The sequence below is a fragment of the Heloderma suspectum genome, chromosome 1 (assembly GCF_057233095.1).
Source record: "Heloderma suspectum isolate Gila_16-S chromosome 1, 16-S_ref, whole genome shotgun sequence".
Classification (NCBI taxonomy): Eukaryota; Metazoa; Chordata; class Lepidosauria; order Squamata; family Helodermatidae; genus Heloderma; species Heloderma suspectum.
The window spans coordinates 258,408,012-258,430,726 of NC_139458.1; the positions used below are offsets into that span (position 1 = coordinate 258,408,012).

At 46.2% G+C, this 22,715-nt stretch overlaps 1 protein-coding gene across 1 annotated transcript in view; it reads right to left on the reverse strand.

Moving 5' to 3' along the window:
* Positions 1–241: 241 nt before the first annotated feature.
* CHGB (chromogranin B) overlaps positions 242–22,715 on the reverse strand; it is a 127,803-nt gene continuing 105,329 nt past the window's right edge. The window contains exons 3-6 of the mRNA XM_084825290.1: positions 12,978–13,024; positions 8,385–8,478; positions 3,857–5,604; positions 242–631 (exon numbers count right to left, since the gene is read on the reverse strand). Of these exons, the coding sequence (XP_084681416.1) occupies positions 548–631; positions 3,857–5,604; positions 8,385–8,478; positions 12,978–13,024 (1,973 nt within the window). The 3' untranslated portion in view covers positions 242–547. The remainder of the gene's footprint in view (positions 632–3,856; positions 5,605–8,384; positions 8,479–12,977; positions 13,025–22,715) is intronic.

Here is a 22,715-nt window from a genome sequence, read left to right on the forward strand (position 1 = left end):
TGGTACGCTGATGGTGGACAGCTGTTGCACACGCTCTGTTGCTATCACCTCTCCAAATGCCATCACGGGATCACTACGTTAATACATATTATGGAATGGCTCGTATTTATAATGCAAAAATGGCTCCAGAATTAGCTGTGTAAATTTCTTTTCTTTGATCAACACAATACTGCATATCAGTATAGGAGACTAACACAGAAGCCAAGCATGTAACCTTGTGGACAATGTAATTTTTTTTATTACTTCAAACTAAGACAAAACATATTTCTGAAGAACACAAGCACAATTATTTCCACACGCATTTTGAAATGTCTGCCTTGCACATAGTTCTTCTGTATGCTGGAATTCATGCTGATCTGATCTCCCTAGCATATTTGGAATGTAAAGATGCTTGCCGCTGCGTAAATAATATATTTAGTGGATAGGAAACTGCATTTCTGATTAGGAAACGAAGGAGAGCAACACAGTGGCAGTGACTTTACAAATAAATATAGGGTACTGTAAATCGAGCTATGCTTTACCATGCCCATATTAGACGGGGTAGGATTCATCCCCTCTGGTTATTGTTGAATTTCTCAGCTATCTTCTGCAGTTCCAAATCCATAGCAGCAAGATTTTCCAGTTCTTTCTCCTGTGAAGAACAGAAAAGCAAACCCTTGTGGACTGTGACATTACACGCTTAGATTGCTTTTTATTATGAATGTTTGTGTGACAAATTAATGTAATTGTGTTATTTGGCAATCTTCAGTTACATCAAAGGAGTGTTGCCACCCCCAGGTGGGAAAAAAAACACATATCTGGCCATGGTTCATTTACACACATTAATTTCCTCACAGTGTGACTTCCTTGATTTTCTTGGAGCTCACAGCACCCTTCAGTACCATCAAAACCTTCTACACCCCACCTGGCAAGACTGGGAACAGGTGACACTGCACTGCAGTAGTTCTGCTCCTGCCTGTCTGGGAGCTTGAAGAAGGTAGTTGTAAATCTACAACTTTAAAAACCAAGCTTATCCTATTAGGGACTTGTAGGTACAAATAATTATTGATATAGTACTTATTTGCAAATTGCTGTGCTGTGTTTATTGTATTTTTAAAAATTAATTATTTGGCATTCATTGTGTTTGACTTCACATTATCATCTCAGGCATGATTGTTTTCATTTTATGGGGATTATTCCCATTTTATGGATAGAAAACTGAGGCTAAGATGTTCCAAAGGCCATACAATGAGTCCATGCTGCCGAGAGACTTTAAAACCAGGTCTTCTTCCTCCATGTCCAGCTTTCTCCACTGAACCCTGGTTAGTTATTAAGAAACCATGTCCCAAGAAAACTGGGAAGGAACCCCTAAGTGCTGTGCATGTGTTTTATTATGAAAACATCTAAGGCATTTCTTGTGATGGTCTTCTGCAGGGTGGATTGTCCAAGATCCACATCCAGCTTTCTATCTGCTGGAGCATATTGGTTATTCCTAGACATAGAGGCCAACATCTTTCTATGACGCCGTGGGAATGTAATATGGGTCACTGTAACATTTGTGTAATGTCATGTTCTGTGACCTTGTTCTGGTGCAATACTTGGTACATGACCCACATTTATGTGAAGGTGCAGTAAGTCTAGGGATCAGTCTGTAACGTAGGTACCAGGCTGCAGCTGTTGATTAAATTTTGCCAGATTAATGAACTTCATGTTAAAAATTTTCATGCTTGCTTCCAGATCTTTGACATTTCCTGGCATCAACATATTTGATACCTGGCACTGCCCAATCAGTTAGGTCAAGTAATGTAGCTGGTGGGTTGTTTCAGGCTGGCAATTTATATTATGGTGTCTATGTCATTACGTCCCACTGTTGCTTGTTCAGTGATTTCAGAGAAACACACTGCACTGTACCATGTAATATTTAAAGTTGGAATGTGCCACCTCAGAGAAACATGCAACCTTGCAGAAACCTCATCAGTTCTGTAACAGCCAATGTCACAAGGCAGAAGTATTGTACTAAAAGGAGACTCACAGCCCTAGAATTAACAGTTGTCCAAAAGTGCGAAATTTATTAACAAGTGTTCTTCCACTTAAAGATAAGATTGCTCTCGGTATGCTGAAAAAGTATCAGGTATGGTATTTATGTGTGCACGTCTCTGTTATGTTTGTAATACACACATATGCGCTCTCTCTCTATATATATATATATATATGTATGTATGTATGTGTGTATATATATATGTATATATATATATATATATATACACACACACACACATTTTAACGCTGAGGGAATCATAAGATCATGTAATTAGCAGGGGTTCAACATATACTCCATACCCAAACACCCCAGTAAATTGGCAATGATCGATATTATAGTACAGCCCAGGAAGAAAGCAGTAGAATTCAGTGAGTACCTTGAGAGAAGTGCCTGAAGACTAAGGAAAAAAATATTGACAGCACAATCCTATGCATGTTTACTCAGAAGTTAATCCTACTGTTTTCAGTGGGGCTTATTCCTAGGATTGCAGCCTAAGGTGCTTGAGTAACTTTCTTGGTTCTGTAGTGTGAACTTCTAACCATATACATGCATTGTTCATTTGGTAGCCTGAAGCATGATACCTTAGACCAGGGTTGGGCAATCTGTGGAAGCCTTTGGGCCACATGCAACCCTCGGACTAATTTCAAAAGGCCTCTGCAAGTGATCAGTTCAGACTTTTGGAAAGAGTCAGCTGTCCCTCTCCCAGCAGCCTGCCGGTTGGAGAGGATGGGGGTGGGAGAAAGAGATGAGGGCGTCAGTAAGAGGGGGGGTGAGAGAGAGGGGGATGTCAGAGAAAGAGAGAGAGAGAGAAAGAGAAAGGGGTGTCAGAGAAAAAGAGAAAGAGAAAAGGGGTGTCCCCACCTATTTCTGACTCTAGCCCTACCTGCCACTGGCTTCAACCCTGCTCACCACCAGCATGTGGCCCCTGAGAGATTACCTCTGAGGGAATATGGCCTTCAACAGAAAAGAAAGGTTCCCTACCCCTGCCTTGGGCACACTGAAATCTCACTGAGGTCAAAAGGACACGGGGGCATTTTTGAACATGACACTAAAAAGCACATCAGAGCCTCTCTCACCATTTTTTGTGCCCTATGTGAATGCTATGTATGCAGGAGAGAAAATTTAAAAAGTAATTTTAACATCAAATGCATATCTTGGCCTATGGAGGTGGCTGATAAGCCATTTAAGCAAGAACCAATTTAACGACACAATCCTGTACTTGGAATTAAGTTCCCATGTGCCCAATGAGTCTTGCTCCCTAGTAACTGTGTTTAACATTGCAGCCTAAGCCCCAGAATGAAAACAGCCTAACAGAGTAATCCTATACATCTCTACTCAGAAATAAGCCCCACTGAATGCAATGGAGCTTACTCCCAGGTCAGTGTTGTGTAGGACTGCAGTCGAAATCTTAACATCCAGGCTCTTGGGTTTCAATATCCAGTACTTTTTTTTCTTCTTAAGAATCTGATTTTGCTGACAATTTCTGCAGGGTAAACATGGAGTGACTTCAGCATGTTGAGCCATTCCACTGAGGTACAAATGTAAATGATATCTGGGGGTAGCTAAGGACTAAGTGAAAGCCGGCCAAAGCCAGATTATTAACTGGAACACATGGATGGTTCCATATGCTATTTGGATGTGAAGTGTGAATGGACAGGACTTTGCAGTGCATGTGTTGATCACATTTATCAGGTTGCCAATATAAAGCTTTGGCAACAGTGACAGTGAATTGTGCATCACTGACCATCGTGACAGTCATGTTGAAATTGAAGTTTGAGTTTTTAATAGCCAAAGTCATTTCTATTAGCCTTTCTTAGATAATCGTAAATAAATTACCTCTTCTTGTGTCAGAGGCCTCTGACTGAGTTTGCCCTCACCACTCCTTATGACATGGCTCCTTTTCATGTCTTCCTTGGAGCTGTACAGTTCTGGAAATTCTGCTGATTTCTTCCGGTAGCTCAGAAGATGGGCCAGTTCATCCATCCGGTTGTATTGCCTTTTCGCATCGAATTTGTGGCTCCTTTCGAGATGGTTGTTCTCATTACGCTTGTGGTTCAGGCCATCCATAAGGGGCTTCTTCTCCCACAAGTCGTAGTCGCTATACTCGGGAAAGAAATCTCTCTCATTCAGGTGGGACCTAGACTCTTCTTCGCTCTCCAAAAATGGATCAGCGGCCTCATCCTTCTTTTCAATGTGTCTGCTCTTCCATCGAAGCTGTTGGTAGTACGGGATGTATGGAGATACAGCTCTTTTTACGTTTTCTATAAGATAGTGGCTTCTTGGATAACCCTCCTCCATCAGAAGCGTCCTTTTATTGCCAACATGCTTTTCCCTCTCACTGTGGTGCCTCTTTTCTAGTTCTTCATCTCTGACATGACCACCGGGCCTTATTTCTTCTCCAGGCCCTTCTTGTGGGCTGTAGAGTCTCTGCTCTCCTTCCTCCTTCTCTATAATCTGTGGCTTTGGCATCTCCTCCAGCTGTGAATGCTGTCGTTCTTTGTCATGTTGAAGCCTCTTCTCATCCCTGCTGTCATAACTATGTGGCTTGCCTTCATCTTCCTCACTTGCTTTGCTGTGAGGCGTCCTTTCCTCATAGTGGTACCTCACTTCACTTTGTGGTTCATCAAGGAGTCGTCTTTTCTCATAGTGGTGCCGTTTCTCTTCATTCTCCCTGCTGTGGTGCCTCATGTCTTCCTCTTCATTGTCCTCTCTGCTGTGAGGCCATCTGTCCTGATACTCTCTACTCCTCTTCTTTTCCTCCATTTCCTCAGAGCCATGCATCTCATCAGAGTTTCGCTTCTCTTCAAAATGATGTCCTGTCTTATAATAATGTTTAGGATAATGGTTCCTTTTATCCCAGAACTCACTTTCTTCCTCACTCGACTCTTCGGGTGATGCCTTTGTCTCACGATTATGATGTCTCTTGTATTCAAAGGAGTTGCCCAGCCTTGGTTTCCGGTGGTAATGTCTTGGCTTACGGCCTCGTTTCTCTATGTCAGCTTCTCCCCTCTCAGAAGAATCCTCATATTCTCGGTGAAAACTGTGGTGATATTTTTCACTGCTCTCCTCTTCATCCTCTTCATCCTCTTCCTCTTCTTTGCTTTCTTCATTTCCCTTTTCTTGGCTGTGTACGATTTCCTGCAAGTACCTTTGCCCCCCAGAACGCTTGTAGTCCCCTTCAGCCACCCTTCCTGCTGTAGGAAGGGACTTTTTATCTAGGAGCTCATGCTCTGCTTCTTCACTGTGTTTCTTTTCTTTGCTTCCTTCTTCACTGTAGTTCTTTCTTGTATAGCTACCATCCTCCTCAGCCCTTTTCTCACCATCATTCTCTTTTTCTTCTTTATGGGCTTCATCAAAAGACTGGGAGATGCCTTGTGGGTTGCCGTTTTGCCCATGTTTTCCTCTCTCCGGGTGCCATTTCTCACCTCCTTCTGCCTGTCTTTTAAATTCTTCTTCGTTTAGATCTTGTTCTTCCCTCACAGTCCCTTCGGGTGGTTTACTTAACTCCTCTGATTCTGATAAGTGCCTCGTGTCAAGCTCCAGGTCTTGGCCTACATTTTGCTCTTCTTGCTTTTGGAGATTGCCTAAAAAAAAAATTTAAAAAGCTGTGGATTCTTTATGAGGATGCCATTGTGTTTGCACCTTCTGCCTGGGCTGTCTTCTATCCTGGCTCCCTCCCTCCCACTCCACTCCTCCCCTCCCCTACTGCTCATCTGGAAGGCTGAAGACCAGAAAGAGAGGCTCAATGAGCATGGACCATTTCTCCTTATGGTTATAACTGCCTTAGGCTTACCTAACAATGGGGAGTGATGAGTCTGTCACATGTTTGCTGTCACTTAAACTAATTATAGATGGGAAGCAGGGCCATGCCAGGGCCTCCACCAACTGTCACCAGGCAAGAGCCATTCCATCAGGCTGCAGCAGAGGGAGATATGGGAAGCAGGGCCATCCCACAGCTCTGCTGAGAGACCAGCTCTGAGAAGATATTCTGTTGGCCTAGCTGAGAGACCACCAGTGTTCGGCTCCTCCTCTCCTTGAACTGTTTCTATCCAGCAGGTCATTATAAGAACTTTATACTGAAGAATGAGTGCCCAGGATTGCTTTTTTCCTTCTCCCTCCCAATCCCTTTTCCTTTTGTGTCATGTCTTTTAGATTGTAAGCCTGAGGGCAGGGACTGGTCTTTATGAGGGACTCTGGGAGCCTTTTTCAGCTGAAGAGCCGAGTAAAAATGTTTCCTTTAAACAAAGGAATAAACTGCCTTAAAGCATCCTCCACACAGACAAAGTTATTTAAAATGACCACTGAAACACCATGACCACAGATGCATTGAAAGGAGACTGTGACCTTGGGTCCCTCAGGCAGGCACTTCTTAGCCCAATTCTGCTCTAGCTCCTTATTCATGACCCTATCAAGCCACTGCGCCCCATGGGGAGGGACCATAGTTCAATGGTAGAGCAGATGCTTTGCATGCAAAAGGTCCTAGGTTCCATCCTCAGCATCTCCAGGTAGAGCTAGGAGGGAATCCTGCCTGAAACCCAAGAGAGCTGCTGCCAGTCAGTGTCGACAATATGGGCTAGATGGACCAACGGTCTGACTCAGTATAAGGCAGCTTCCTCTGTTCCTATCACTATTTTTGCTGGTCCCCAACTCATTTGTCAGGGCCCTCAAAATTAGCCTCAGATGTACACAGAGAACTGGGCCATGTGACATCCTCATCTTCAGCTTCTCTCTACCATTTGCAAATGTTTGTGGCAGAAGGCCTATCTGACGTTCATCAAGTTCCTACTCCTGTAGTCCAGAGTAACTATCACCCACTGATTCAGACACAATGAACTGATTCAAATATTTAACTTGACATAGGTAGAACCCTCTCACAGCCTGTTATACTGCCTCAGTCAGAATCCACAGATGGCTCATTTGAGAGCAAGTCCATGACAAAAATCTGCCCATGGAACGTTTACCCACCAGGAAGAAACCTGGGTTAGAAAGCTACCTCCATCCACAGGGAGAGTTTGACATTGTATTTATTTGTTTGTTTGCTACATTTATATCCCACCTTTTTCCCTCCTAAGGAACCCAAGCATACATAATCCTCCTCTTTTCCATTTTATCATTGCAGCATGATCCCTGAAGCAACTCGGAGGGAGAGGAAACAGCACGCAGGCACCGCTTTATCATGCCTGGATACAGCTCCAGCTGAGAGCCCCTTCCCTCCTGCTACCAGCTGTCCCTGCTGAGGGGATGAGAGGGAGAAGCAGCAGCAACCCTTCCACTGTGCCCATGACCTGTGGAACTTTGCAGCTAAGAATCTAGTGCCTGAATTTGCATTTTTCCTCCTCCCTCCTAATCCACTTTCCTTTTGTGTTGTCTTTTAGATTGTAAGCCTGTGGGCAGGGACTGTCTTATTTCTTATGTTTATAAGTGGCCTTGGGACCTTTTTTGGCTAAAGGGTGGGATACAAATGCTATGAATAAAATAAAATACAAAACTCAGATATGTAGCCCCACTACAGCAAGGAACAGCAGGTTTGTTTTGAACTGACACCAGCATAGTGATTAGAAACCTTGCCTCAGTCACGCTGAGAAGCAGTGCAGTGTACAGAACCAGTGTGGTGTATGCTTAGAGCAGGGGTAAGCTACCTGGTGCCCTCCAGATGTGTGTGGACTGCAGCTCCCATAATCCCTGACCATGAGCCATGCTGGCTGAGCTTTTGGGGAGTTGTAGTCCAAAACATTTGGAGGGCATCAGGTTGCCTAGCCCTGGCTTAGGGTGTTTGACTAGGACTGGGAAGGCTCAGGTTGGTATCTCCCTTGATCCGGGAAAGCCACTGGGGGCCTGGGGCCGATCCATATCACTCAGCCTTACCTACATCATAGGATAGTTGACAGAATAAAAATGGAGGCCAGAACGCTGCCCAGAGCTCCTCGGAGGAAAGGTGGGATGGAAGTGCAATGAATAAAATCTCATCCATGCATTGCAAAGTTGGGGGGTGGGGTGGAAAGCAGCCACCATCCTCACTGCACCGCCCTGATTATTGCAAGTGCGATGGGGTAGTGTATGTTTTGAGGCAGTGTATAAAGAGATCTTGAATGTGCTTCTCTAGAAAAGAAACAACGGCCTTTGAGGTCTGTCTTCCAGTGCTTGCTGTTACACTCTTAGTCCTCCCAGGCAAGCCCCCCTCCTGCCTTCCTCAGTTCAGGTTCACCACCCTCGCTTCGGGGGCAGCTCGCTGCAAATGGGCTCTGGAGCCATTGTTGTGACTCTGCTCACAAAACAGTCACGTCTGCCAAATCGTTTTGTTAGGAAAGGGCAGGCAAGCAGGGAGGGATCAAGTCTGTCAGGTTCCTTTAAGAACACCACTTACTTTTCTTCAGAAGCTCTTTGCACTGTGGATTGATGGGTGCAGCACTGGCTTTCGACAGACCACTCAAAAGGACTTCTACAATGCATCGGGTGAGCTAGAGCAAAAGGAGGTAAAGGGAGATCAGGGCGTTTCCTTTATTCCAGGGGTGTCAAACCTATTTCAGCCTGAGGGCTGAATTCCATGTCAGAGGAGCCCTCGGGGGCCACATTCCAGTGGTAGGTGGGGCCAATGGGGAAAGGGGTGGGGCCAATGGGGAAAGGGGTGGGGCCAGAAATGCAAACAATACCAGCATATTGTAGGTTGAAGCCCTTACTGCCAGGAATGAAGCCTTAGGAGAGGCCTTTCAACCTATTAGAATGGGGGTGGGGAAACAGCACAAAAGCTGAAAAACCACCAAATGGTGGGGCCGCATTTGGACCCAAGGCAGGCCATAATTGTCCCACAGGCCTGAGGTCTAGCACCCCTGCTTTATTCCTTTATTTTTGAAATATTCCATTCCCAATAGGACCTTCAAGGTGACGATATCATACAATATAGCAATAACTTTTAAAAACGAATTAAGTATCAACAACATGGAAATCAACAACAATATTATGGCAGCTAAAAAAGAAAGCCCAAAGTACGCCAGATGTCAAACTTGTTTCAGAGAATGTTCTAAAAACAAGACCCATCTAAACAACAGTATCTTCATTTGTCTCACCAACACGCAATAGGGAAGAGGACAGCCGCATCTCCCAGCGTAAGGGAGTTCCAGAGCATGCATGCCACCGCTAAAAAGGCCCTCTCGCACACCATATCTGACCTTGGAGAGGGGAAAAGTGCATAGTCCCCCATGGTGAGTGGAGCGTGGAGCTCATGTCCGAGAAGGCAGACTTTTTGATTCCAGACCATTTAGGGCATGTGTGGGCAGCTATGGCCCTCTGGATATTATTGGACTCTAACCCCCATTAGCCCCAGCCAGCAGAGCCAATGGTCAGAGATGATGGGAGTTGGTGCTGATTCAGGGCCTAAAAGAGTAAGAAAAACCAGCGCGTTGAATTAGGCCTGGAAGCAAACTGGGAGCCAGTGAAATTGGTACATGACAGATGTATTCTGTGCATGGCTGATTACGCTTAACAAAAAGCAAACACTCCCCTAAAGCTGTCTTCAATGCCATGGATCTCTTGTCTTCTAATGGAGAAGAAATTAAACAGTTTGCCAGTGCCCTCCTATGCATGTTCACTCAAAAGTAAAGTCTCCTTTAGTTCAATCAGGCTTATTCCCAAGTAAGTGTAAATAGGATTACAACCAAAGTGTATCCTGATCTTTACTGTGCTCAGTGTGTATTGGAGCCAAGCAATACTGTATTTGATTTATTTTTTATGTTTTGCCAACTGTAATTAGATTGACCTGCTTGGCATAGCATCGGAAAACAGCTCAGCAGAAGATTGTCCCTAATTCAGGAGGAAGACAGCCCAGAATTTCCCATGAGTCAGAGATATTTCCAGGACAGAAGGAAAGATGGTTGTGACACATTACATCAGAGCAAGGGTAGGCAACCTGGTGCCCTCCAGATGTTTTGGACTACAACTCCCATCAGCCCCAGACTGCATGACCAATGGTAAGGGGTTGTGGGAACTGTAGTTCAAACACATCAGGAGGGCACCAGGTTGCCTACCCCTGCATCAGGATTTTCTGTATGTTGATTTAATGCTCTGAATGCTCTTCAAGGTTTTTGAAGCTGATGGACATCTTGGATCCGGAATATCTGAAACAGGCCTCTGGGTGAGGATCAGAGAAGAGAAGGCAGGTAAGGGAAGGGCTGTAGCTCAGTGGTGGAGCCCCTGCTTGGCATGCAGAAGGCCCCAGGCTCAATCCCCAGCATCTCCAGGTAGGACCAGGAAGGAATTCTGTCTGAAACCCAGGAGAGCTGCTGCTCGTCAGTGGGGCTGTTCGCATGACATGACAGCCCACCACGGTGGGCTGTTGTGTCATGTGAACTGTGGGTGGGTTAATATCTGTGGGTTATTTAACTCACGGCGAGACTGTGGTGTGCGCGGCTGCCATTTTGAATATGCAACACCCACTTAGGGATTGTCATGTTGCACGAACTAGGACTGTGCAGGAAGCCGCTTCAGGGCTTCCAAGGTGGGTCCGATTTCCTTCAGGCTGATGGGGGGGGGGGGGCTGATCCGCCTTGGTGCCAAACCCGAATAGGATTCGGACGGCCTGCGCAAACCCCCAGCTGCCTACCTGGGCCGCTGCCGCTGCCGCCACCTCCACTGCCACTGCCGTCATCACCATCACCAGCTTCTGAGTCCTGGGCAAGTTGCCATTTTAAAATGGCGACTCCCTACAACAAGATCCAGCGTGCGTCCAGGGCTCAGGAGCTGGTGGTGGCGGGCAGCAGCGGCAATGGCGATAGTGCCAGTGGCAGCAGTGGAGATGGCAGTAGAAGCAGTGGCGGTGACTCCCATGATGGCTCAGGTAAGGAGCTGGAGGCACCGGCATGGCTGGGCCAGGGTACCAGAGCTCCAAAGTGCACCGAAGCACTTCAGAGAGCCCCCTACCCACTTTATGTCACTTCGTGCCCCCTCCACTTCACCTTGGAAGGGGTCCAAAGTGGCCTGAAGTGGCCCGCTTTGACTCGGGGTTCTGGCCTTGGGCCGAAGCGGTGCACAGCCCTAGTACGAACCCAGCGAGTGTGGGTTATGAGAGGGTTAAACAACCTTTGCATAACCCATGCTCTGTTCTAGGATTATGTGAAGGTTGTTTAACCCTCGCATAACCCGCACTTGCTGGGTTCGCATGACACAACAACCCTCGAGTGTGGGTTGCATCTGCAACCTGGTGCCCATGGGCGCCGCAGCTCGTTATGAGTTGAATAACCCATGGCGAGCCATGGCATATCGTCTGAACCCGGTCAGTGTTGGCAATACTGGGCTAGATGAATCGATGGCCTGATTCAGCATAAGGCAGCTTCCCTTCTTCCTGCCAGATGTATGTCAATAGGTAAGCCCAGGTCTCAGATCCCTCTCAAAGAAAACAGGCAGTGATTCTTCACCTCAGCCCGCACTTTGAAACTGTTCAGTCAACAGTAAATTGTTAGTGATCTTCCACTTTGCAATCCAGCTACCTTCTCTTCATACGCTGCATTACTGCTTTTCTTACTAGTTGGGCTATTCTAGATCCCTTTCATCCCACACAGTGAAAGCCTCTACACCCCATCTTCCACATGTTGACCCATTGTGTTAAGTAGGGGATACTCGCAAGGAAGTGTGCTTAGGATGGCAGCCTTAGTCCTTGTCAGCTCATTAAGCGAAATCATTACCAACAGTCTAATATCCAGTACATGCTAAGATAAAAAAAGAGGAAGCATAACATGTGAGGCCAATTTCCACCCCCCCTCCGACAAGTGATGCTTAAGTTGATTTTTGAGCTTATTGCATAATTAAGCCGAATGAAAAACTAGACTGTACATTCAGCTTTTAAATACCCCCCTTTCTTTTTGTGCACCATATTAGTGACATTCAGAATGGCACACAGCGGACTAAGGGTTGAATCCAGGATCTGCTTTCTGCGAGAGGAAGGATGCTGTTTGGAGAAGGTTCCTCTACCCGGTTTTTAGGGATTTCCCCCCCGCCCCAGCTCACCCCATTCAGCACGGTGTCCTCTCTCTCTGTGGAGCATTTTCAGGGGGCTGGAGGGCCCCGCCGTGGGAAGGAGGGGACGGGGAAGTACGCTACCGCCAATGCAGTTGATCCAGTTTAAATCTGGATCCAACCCTAAGGCTGCAGGGCTGCACAAATTCCAGGGCCGTCAGCACGACTTAAGAAGCCTCAGGGCATGCAGGATGAGAGGCTAAGAAGATCTGTAAGTATCACCTGTGGGGGGGGGACCCTTAACTGTGCAGTCCTAGCCACGTCTACTCAGAAGTAAACCCCACTGCGTTTAATGGGGCTTACTCCCACATAAGCGGGTACAGGATCGTAGCCTCGGGGATTACAGTGCACAATGGGTTGTATCCAAGCAGCGCTCGTGCAAGGAGGAATCCCCTCCCCCTTGTGCCCCCCCCCGAAAGCCTCCCCTGAGGTTTGGAGGACCTTCAGGAAAGTAGCTGTAGTGTAGAGGGAGGAAATGGAGGGAATTTAGTGGAGGCCTGCTCGTGCACGCTGCCCCGGCCCAATTTTCCCCAGTGCCCCTTCCCACTGCAGCCACCCACCCCACGTCTCAGGACATTCCTGGGGATCCCCTGACACTCAGGAGAAGCTTTTGTGTGTGTTGGGGGGGGGGAGTGTGGGATTCCCCTTGTGTGAGCATCCTTGCAAAGCACAACCTCAAATACACATGCCTAACCAAAGTTTTCTTGAGGCCACAGAGGTTCCACTAAGGCTACCAAACTCCCCTGCTCACAAGAGCTCCCCATTCACTCGATTAGGTGGGCAGTTCTGAAGGTTCGCTCCTTTGCAGCCAAGGAGCTGCTCTCCACTGAGATAAGTGGGGATGCCAGTGTGTGGAGGAACTACATGGGTGTGCTGGAGCATGTGAGAAGCTCTGCTAATCTGCGAAGGGTAATTTAATTCATTTCACATAGACAGAAGTTTTTCTACTCACCATTTCTTCAACATGATCATCTTTTTCCACGGGTGCTGAACGAACCCCTTTGAAGAAAAAACATTTGAGGTGTGAGAGACATGGAAAACACAATGGCAGAGACCGTAGTATTATGACTTGGGTGAGGCTTGGTTGAGGACATACAGGCATTCAGTATGCCTTAGAATGCAGCATACTGGTTTGGCTTTGACGGACGTATGCTGCATTCTAAGGCATTTGGTTTCAGGCCAGAAAATGGGTGATCAAACTCTTCAGCAGTGGTTCTCCATCCTTTTTAATAATGGCACCCATCAACAGAACATTGGGTTGGATCCAGCCTAAGTTAGTTGAATGTGGTTCCCATAGAAATCAGTGGAATTTAAGCAGTGGTGTAGTGGTAAATTCTGAAGTACAGGCATTCATCCTGGCAGCCCCTGTAGCCACGCCCCCAAGGAGAGGCCAAAAATGCAGGCAGCTGTGTTGATCCATATCAACAAACCAGTTCCAGCAGTTTTCATCTCCACCAGGAGCAGGTCTTTGGTCAAGCCATAAGCCACCTCAAAATATTTTGGGGGATAGCTCACAACAACATTTTTTTGCTGGGGAAATTTATTTCCCTCCAACTATGGAAAGGATTGAAGCTAAACTCAGGGAAGAGTGTGTGTTTGGGGGTGGGGGCAGATGACATCATCGTCGCTGCTAGTCAAAGAATCCCAGTGCTTCAACCCTATGAGTCCTGGCTGCACTAGAACATTAGACCTAAGTCAAGGCTAACGTGTCCTATTGATTCCAATGGGACATAAGTGCAAGTAACTTGGGTTGGATCCAACCAGAGGGCTGGATCCAGAGTTTTTATTCCACCAGGAGGATTGACCCTGAGCAGAGTTCCTCTCAGAGCACTCCTGCTGGTATAAAGGGGAGAGGTATTTTTTGGCAGTGCCCCCTCCCTCCTACAGTGCCACATCCAAGACTATTCCAGAGAGTCCCCCAACCCTCTGGAGCAGATGTTGAGGGGACAATGGGGACCTCAGGATCAAAGCCTCCCACTGACAGAAGGAGTCCTTCTCCTTCCTTCCATCCACAGAAGGCTTTTGCTGAATCCAACCCATTGTCCTTGTTTCACTCACTGGTTCCAACCTTTGCTCCAGAAACATGTTTTTTACACTACTTGACTGCTAGTATCCAAAGTATGTGTTTTACATAGGAATACTGAGTGAGACCATTGGTCTTTCTAGCCCAGTACTGTCAACACTAACTGGCCGCAACTCTCAGAGTTTCAGGCAGGGGATTTTCCCAGCCCTATCTGGAGATGCTGAGGATTGAACTTAGGACCTTCTCCATGAAAAGCAGGTGCTCTACCTCTAAGCTATGGTGGCCTTTCTTCTTCAATGAGAAAAGCATTCCCATAAAATTGCCCATTCTTATTCCTGCTACACCAGCTTTTGACATCATTTGGACTGCTGAACACGTAGCAGAAATGCTGTTGAACATGCAGGTCACTTACAAAATTTGGAGTCTTGCATACATTTATTGAGGAAAGTTCTCTCTCCACCCCCCCGCCCCCGCTTCTCAACGTTGCTTGCAATGTTTCCCCTGGTTTAACTCTGCATTCAGATTCACACTCATACACACACACACACACACACTTCACACTTTATGCTTGCTACTGTTTCCATAATCAAGAGGAAAATGAGCAAAAAGGAGGTGAGAACACTATATTAGGCGATGAGGCGAAAACAGATATTCAGCACATGATTCCGGGATGTTTCTGTACAGCAGCATGACAGATGGGTAGCCTAATCCACAACACTGACACAGAGAGACTTAGCATTGGTGGCGGGCAGCTGATCTCAGTAGACCTGCCAGTTTTCAGATTTCGATTTTTGTTTGCCACTGCAAATCCCCCAGGATGGCTCAAGCATGCAAAGTCAAGTGACAACAACCATTTCTTCTTTGTGGTCTCTGTGCATCACACATATGGACTCTGTGCCTGTGCTGAGCCTGGTTTGGGAACTTCTAAAGCTGAGAAATATTTTGGCGGGAACCCTCCCGCACCATCCACTGCGCAAGTCCCTGTGGGTTCCTGCCTGTTCCCTCAGTTCTCTTTCAACTGCCTAGCCGTAGCCTCTTTGGGAGCTTCCTCCGTGCATGGAGAATTTTTTTGTCAGTGTTTTTTCACTGGTGCTGAGGTCCTTTTTGCTGTTTTTTTCTCTGTTTTTCTTCTTTTTGTCATTGGTCTTCGATTTTTTTTTTGACATTTAAAAGTAAATAAATAATCCATCATCTGTTTGTTCATCCTTCGTCATCTACCACTGCTGCAGTCTTCATATGGCCACAAAGGCCCCATTCCACAAATGCGTCAAATGTAGGAGTAAGTGGCCCCCCACTGACCATCATTCTCTTTGCTTTTTTGTTTAGGTGAGGGCCATCTACCCAATGCTTGTTCTTTATGCCAACCATTCACTAAACAGGCACGGAAAAATAGATCTGATAGACTCAAAGCAGAGCTGTGGAGGAGGGATTTGTTGGCCACAGATACGAGGAATTTGGCCGACTCCTGTGTAACAGAGAAGACAGCAGCAGCTATGTCTTTGTCAAAGCCATCGTCTCCTCGTCCTTTGGGTTCCACTGAATGGGCTGACCCTCTGACTCTGGGGCCTTCTTTAACACTCTCAGTAGCAAGGAAAATTTTTTTAAAAGGCTAAGGTTCCAAAGTCGGGATCTGATAGCCATGAAAAACAAAGGAAGAAGAAGGTTGGTGATAAGCCTTCAAAACCTAAAGTTCCAACACCCCCTCCTATACTGAATTCACCCATCCAGGTACTCTTGTTGGTGCTGGGCATTTCTGTTGTCGAACCAATCTCTATGGCAATGGAAGGTGACATTCTGGAGATATCACCTCTATAGCCCATGTCTTGGGACTGAGAAATTTATCCATCAAGAGATCACCAGTTGGCATCTTCACTGAGAGATGAGGCTCCTTGACATCGACCATCATCCCCTCCTTGGGACCAACATCGCCATTTCCCTTTTTCGGAGTCACTCAAGTCTCCCTTTGGTGACTGTCGCTATGACTACCAGTATAGGGAAAAGTCCAGGTCTCCTCGTGACAACTGGGATAGAAGTTCCGAGTGGTCTTACCCATCTCCACATCATTATGTTTTGAAGATTTGCCTTGTCCTCGGGATCGAAGATATTATTATGATCAGTGAAGATACCTTGGGGCAGCTTTGCCTCGATACCATCCTCAGCTGTTGGCGACTCTTTCTCATCCTCCATCAGGAGACGAGTTTGTTCCACCTCCGCCTGTGCCTCCTTCCTCATCATCACTGGTACAGAGTCAGTCAAGCCAGCACAGTTGCCGCCTTTGCCTGTGGTGCGACCGATTCTTCTTCCGGCCTTGGTTTCTGGGCCATCTTCGCCTCATTATTCGGCTGATGATTACCAATCTGATTCCTCCTTGTACTCCTCCTTTCCACCTTCTGTTCCCTCTCCAGATGATTTAGCTGGTGTGCAAGAGGAAGCTTCTCCTTTGGAGGACGTGTTTAGTTCTGCTGAACCGGTTAGCAGAATGGCCCATTCGTTGGGTATTGAAGTACAGCAACCGGAGCAGCATGTTCAGGACCCTGTTTTTTATACAGTCCATACTGAATCGTCAAAACTGGTAGTGGTTCCCTTCCTCCCGACATGGTGCAACAGTCATGGAAGTCCCCATCTTCGATTAGTCATCATTGGGTGATGCCTTTAACTTCAATGGCACGGGAAACTGTTCTACCTGTTCCCTCCTTTTCCCCTCTTCTTGAAGGTGCTTCAGAAACTAGCAAATGACAGGATGGACTGCATTTTGATCGCTCCTTGGTGGCCAAGGCAGTTGTGGTTTGCAGCTCTGCTGCACCTGTCAAAAAGGCAGTTCCTTTGCCTTCTGCACTCCTCGGATCTGATTTCTCGGGATTAATGCCTGATTGGAATCTGGATCTCAACACCCTGAAACTCACAGCCTGGAGGAATTATCAGTAAGTACTGGTACTCCACTCACATTGGAAGTCCAGGCAGTTTTGGATGTGGCTTGGAAGCTGGCTAGGCATCGATCCTATGTGGCTAAGTGGTCATTGTTTTTTAAGTTTGCATCTCTCCATGGTTTCAATACCCTTAAGGGATCGATTGAAGATGTTCTTTTGTTTTTTCATCACTTGTTTCAAAAAGGTTTAAAACTGTCATCCATAAGGATTTATCTGGCAGTTTTTGTTCTTTCTATAAGGGGCAAGTTCAAGGTTTTTCTCTTTTCACTCATCCTACTACTGGTCAGTTTCTACAGGGCCTAAAGAATGTAGCACCTCCAATGAGAACTCCAGTGCCTCAGTGGAGTCTCTCTGTCATTTCACATGCTCTCCTCTCAAAACCCTTTGAACCTCTGGCCACGATAGATCTTCAGTTGCTATCGTGGAAAGTGGCCTTTTTCGTTGCCATCACATCCTCCAGATGTGTCAGTGAGATTTGTGCTTTACATGTTGATCATCCCTATCTGATCTGTCACAAGGACAAAGTTGACCTGAGACCAGACATTGACTTTTTGCCAACAGTGGTCTTTGATTTTCGTGTCAACCAATCCATCTTACTTCCGACCTTTTTCCCAGATCCATCTTCTGACCTGGAACAGAAGTTGCATGCTCTGGATGTAATGAGGGCATTGGCCTTCTATAAGTCAAGGACAGCATCTTTCCGTAGGACGCAATGACTTTTCGTATGCTCGGTGGTCCCAAGAAGGGTTTATCTGTCTCTTCTCAAAGGCTGTCCTCATGGCTTGTGCAGGCTATTGGTTTAGCCTATGACTTATCAGGCTTAGAGCATACATGTTTGGGCGCATTCTGCACGAGAGGTTGCCATGTCTACAGCCTTTGTCAAAGATGTGCCACAGTTGGACTTATGTAAAGTGGTGACATGGTAAAAACCCTCAATGTCTGTAAAGCATTACAAACTGGATGTCCAGGCACATTCCAACTGTGCTTTTGGGTGAGCCATACTGTCATCGCTTTTGTCGTGAGACACCTACCCACAACCAGCAAGTGAGCTTGATAGTCGCCCATATGTGTGATGCACAGAGACCACGAAGAAAAAATGTAGGTTGCTTACCTGTAACTGTAGTTCTTCAAGTGGTCATCTGTACATTCACATAACCCACCCACCATCCCCATTTTGGTGTCAATGTCGAATTCGATGTTGGTACTGAAGTGTGCTTTTCCCTCAGATTTGAGGCCACACTAGGCGGGCTCAAGAAACTGAGGGAATGGGCGGGAACCCGCTGGGACATGTGCAAGGGGAGGGTTCCCACCAAAATGTTCCTTAGCTTTAGAAGCTTCCCGAATGAGGCTCAGTGCAGGTGCAGAGCCCATTTGTGTGAATGCGCAAATGACCACTCAAAGAACGACAGTTACAGGAAAGCAACCTGCCTATCCCTCCATTCCATCAGTAATGTGTGGCTGACAGCTATCTAAATCAAAGTTCATGTACTGGGAGCTTCTGCAACTTGCAGAGCTTTGGAGGATGAGGACCAGCATAATGTAGTGGCTGATGCATTGGACCTAGACCAGGGAGAACCAGGCTCAAATATGTGTGAGTGTGTGCGTGTGCATACGTGTGTGTGTGTGTGTGTGTGTGTGAGAGAGAGAGAGATCTTTATCCAGTAACACACACACACACACACACACTCTCTGCCTAACCTAACACTTGGGAGGATAAAGTGGGTGGGTGGCAAGTAGGAATGCGTGAATCAGCACAACCCAAGCTCTCCAAAGTTCTCTGAGTTCCATCTCAAAGGTCCTTCCAACTTGAGTCCATATCAGATCAGCTTTGTTTTTTCTTTTCACATGAAAATCCACGCGTATTTTCATGCGTATTTTTCCAAATCAGTTTTGCACATCTTTGAAATGCAGACTTTCTTCTCCCATTGATTAAAGTGTATTTGTGCACATTTCAGAAGTGCTTATTTTTTCATGCACATTTTTCAAATGCATGCATACTATCAAACACATTTTGGGGGGCCCATGAACCACACCGCAAGCTTGGAAATGTACAGACGTCATCCTCAGATTGCGCCTGAGACTGCGTTTGTTTCAGAAGGGTGAACTAGGTAAATCCTGGGGGGAAATGAGCTGAAATGAACTCATGCATCGTTAGTGGAGAGCCATGCCGACCTGAGTTTGTTAGGGTGGATTTAAAATGTAATCATAAATAAGCAAGCTGTACGGTCTACTTGTGGTTTTCAGCTTAAAGCATCAGGCCTCCGTCGTGACTCCTGTTTGGAGCCCTTAAGGAGGGCAGAGCAAAGAAGCCTGAACAAATTCGTGATGCATCCTGTCTGGGTCCAGCAAGTGAGCACCACCGTTCGCTCTTCCCTGTTTTGTTAGCTGAGAGTGCTTGTTCCAACCTTCTCCAACCTGGTGGCCTCCAGATGTGTCGGACTGCAGCCCCCATCACCGCACATGGAGGCTGGGGGTGATAGGAACTGTGGTTCAATGCATCTGGAGGCCACCAGGATGGGGGCAGCTGCCTTGGTTATGTTGGTTTCGTTTGTTGTTCTTGGGAGATTGTGTTAGAGTACATGAGCATGGACACAATTAAAGCTTTTCCTCCCCCCTTTTTTCTGGACATATTCATGTTCAGCCTGAAATATACATTTAATATCATGATCCTCCAGCATCAATAGAGAATATTACTTGTTCTGCCCTTGGGTGTTGCTTGCTTGAAGTAGCCGTTTCTTTTTAAATGCTCCCTGAATTCAGAAGATGACAATGAAGACGATAAAATCACCATCATCGTTGTCGTCAACATCATCATAAAAAAAAAATAGGGAAGCATGATCACCAAGTATGAATATAATTTTTTTAAACATACCCATTGTGTGTGCATTATGGCAGTAATGATAAAAATGAATACATTAATGAGAGAGTCATGTGGTGCAACAGGAATGGTGCTTTCGTCAGCTCTATGTGTCGGCAGAGAGCTGGATTCTATTCCCTGCCTCTGTGAAAAAGCCGTGTCGTTTGACTCACATTTTTTATTCTCACTTCCATGAGTGTGCCTGACTCATCCTGCAACACAGCTGCTCAGAAACCAAAAGAGCACATGCTGTTCACTGTGCCGTTGTAAGCAAACTGTTTTGCCAGTGCAGTTTTCTTAAATAATGAATGAATAACTCAAATCCGCAGCAATCCATCTGACACAAGGCTAATTTGCCATGCAAACCTTGTTGGCATGGTGTAGGCTCTGCTGAGAATATTAGAGGCCATCATTTCCAGGGGCTCCTCCAAGGTCAAGCTTTGAGACCACCAGGGCCTGCAGTGTTCTTTCTGATAGAAAATGAAAACTGGAGTTACTGCCCTGTTGCATAATTCTGAAGTGCTGATAATTTCAGAAGAGCAGTATTGATTAAACAATGTTTGTGTGATGAGGGGACACAATCTTCAATACCTAACAGAGGAGGCAACAACAATGTCAAAGCAGACTGGAAGCGCACTGAATAAAACATTGGAACAACCCTCCTAGGGTTGGTACACACATTCAATGTTTTCAGCCTTTAGCCTTGAGTAAATTAGTTTTACTCCAAGTTATCTGTCACCCATCATCACATCGTGCTAGTAGTGGGATGCAGCTACATCCAAAGCCAAAGATTCTGGTTTAGCTTCAGTAATGACATCTAGCAGCAGCTTAGAGCAGATGTGGGGAGACTTCCTGGAGGGGGGTGTCTCTGAGCCAAAGAGCTCATGGTCTGGCCCAAAACATGCACAAATCTACACAAGCATGCACCCTTTCCCCCATAATTATCTCTGTCCTCTCCATCGCGCCCTTGAGTCTAAGCCTGGGGTCTCCAGCATGGTGCCCACGGACACCTCTCTTGGTGACTACCAAGCTCCCTGCCCATTTTTTAAAATTTCAGTTGATTTATTTTTTAAACTGGGAAGTGGGCCTGCTGCAAAGTAGAGTGCTGCCCGCCAGTGCCATCTTTCTTTGGCTTCAAAAGAGTGTGTTGGAACTCAGACTTCACCTCTGTCTTGTAATTAGGTTCTTGGACGAGTTCTTGGGCAGAGTTCACAACCCAACAACAAACCATGGGTTCTGTTCCTGGGTTGTTCGTGTTAACAACCCATAGTTAAATCATGCTGCAGGCTTTGCAGGTAAGGAAAACCCACGATTCAACAACAACCCATACTCTGGGTTGTTGTTATGTGAGAACCCGGCCTATGAGATGGTGATAATGATGATGATGATAATGGTGATAGTGATAGTCTCAAAAGGGGAGTGCAAAAAGGATGACACACCTGTGTGATGGGAACTGCCACAACATGTGGGAATGGTCACTAGGTTAGGGCCAAACTCAATGTGATGCCAACATTAAACAAGCAATAAGGGCCCCTGTGGCTTAGGTTGTGATGATGGCACTGTGGGGGAAGGGAACGTAACCCCTTCCTCGTACTCCATTTTCCCAATAGAAATCTCCCCCCAAGCTACTAATGCTCTCATTTGGGAGGCAGGGAAAGGCAGGTACAATATGGTCACCTCTCCCCCACCCCCCAAGCAGACCTGATAGCGGCTAGGCAAGGGGACAACTTCCCACCCACCCCCCAGCTACTTTTAAACTTTGAAAAAAATGTTGAGAGATCCAATAATTGATCTCCCATGTTCTGTTTCATTTGGCCTTTAAAAGAAGAGGTCTATCAAGAGCAATTGGTTATGGAAAGTAAATGGAAGAACACCCAGAGTCAGTGGCAGTATACCCCTGAATGCCAGTTATTGGGGAGCTATCAGCACACACAGGGGTGCCAGCGTTGCCTTCAGGGCTTCTGGGTTACCTGGATGCATCTAACTGGCCACTTTTTATCATTTATTTATTGTATTATTAAAATGTATATACCACCTTATCTGCTAAAGAGCCATCACGGTGGTGAACAATAATTTAAAAATAAAAATAAAAACAAGAACATTAAAAACATTACACTGTTAAAACTACAGATTTCAAAGGGCTAAATAGAAAAGATGTGTCTTCATGCCCTTTCTAAAGGCCAAGAGAGGGGCAGGGGTGGGGGAAATCATAGTTCTTGAAGACCTATGTTGTAAACTGTATGCAGAACAAGATGGACCTTTGTTCTGATCCAGCAGGACTCCTCCTCTGTTAACTAGACTCTCACCATCACTGCCTCCTTGTGGCTACCTACTGCAAAGGGGAAACTGAATAAAGTGCAGTTCCATGCTCCTGAAGAGGCAATGACATCAGGGTTGACTCTACACATAGCCGTTATACCGTTATCATACCATTAGCATAACTATTGGTGCCCATTGGTGTCGTGTGTACCAATAGTTCTGATAACGGTATGATAACAGTATAACTGCCGTGTGTAGATTCAGCCCAGGAAGCCAGTTACAGCACTGTAACTTTTGCTTAGTTGCTCCCTTGCATCAATTTAAGCATTAAAGGGGCAGGGGGAAGCTGCCAACAGCCAGCTGGCAAAGGACCACAAAGAGAGGGCCATCTGCTTGCACAGTATTCCTGGAGCACCACTCGTTCTGACCTCCCCTCTCCCTTCACATGAACTCTGCAGCAAGACCGTAGAGATGGTTGCATAAAAGCCACCATCGCATGTTGGTTCCTTTTCCTGGATCATGCCTCCTGCACCTTTCCGCTCTTTGGGGAAGTTAAACAGGACTGGAGAAGAGTACCAAAACTTCTGAGTTCAACTTTCTGTGTCGTCATGTAACCCTGTGGTG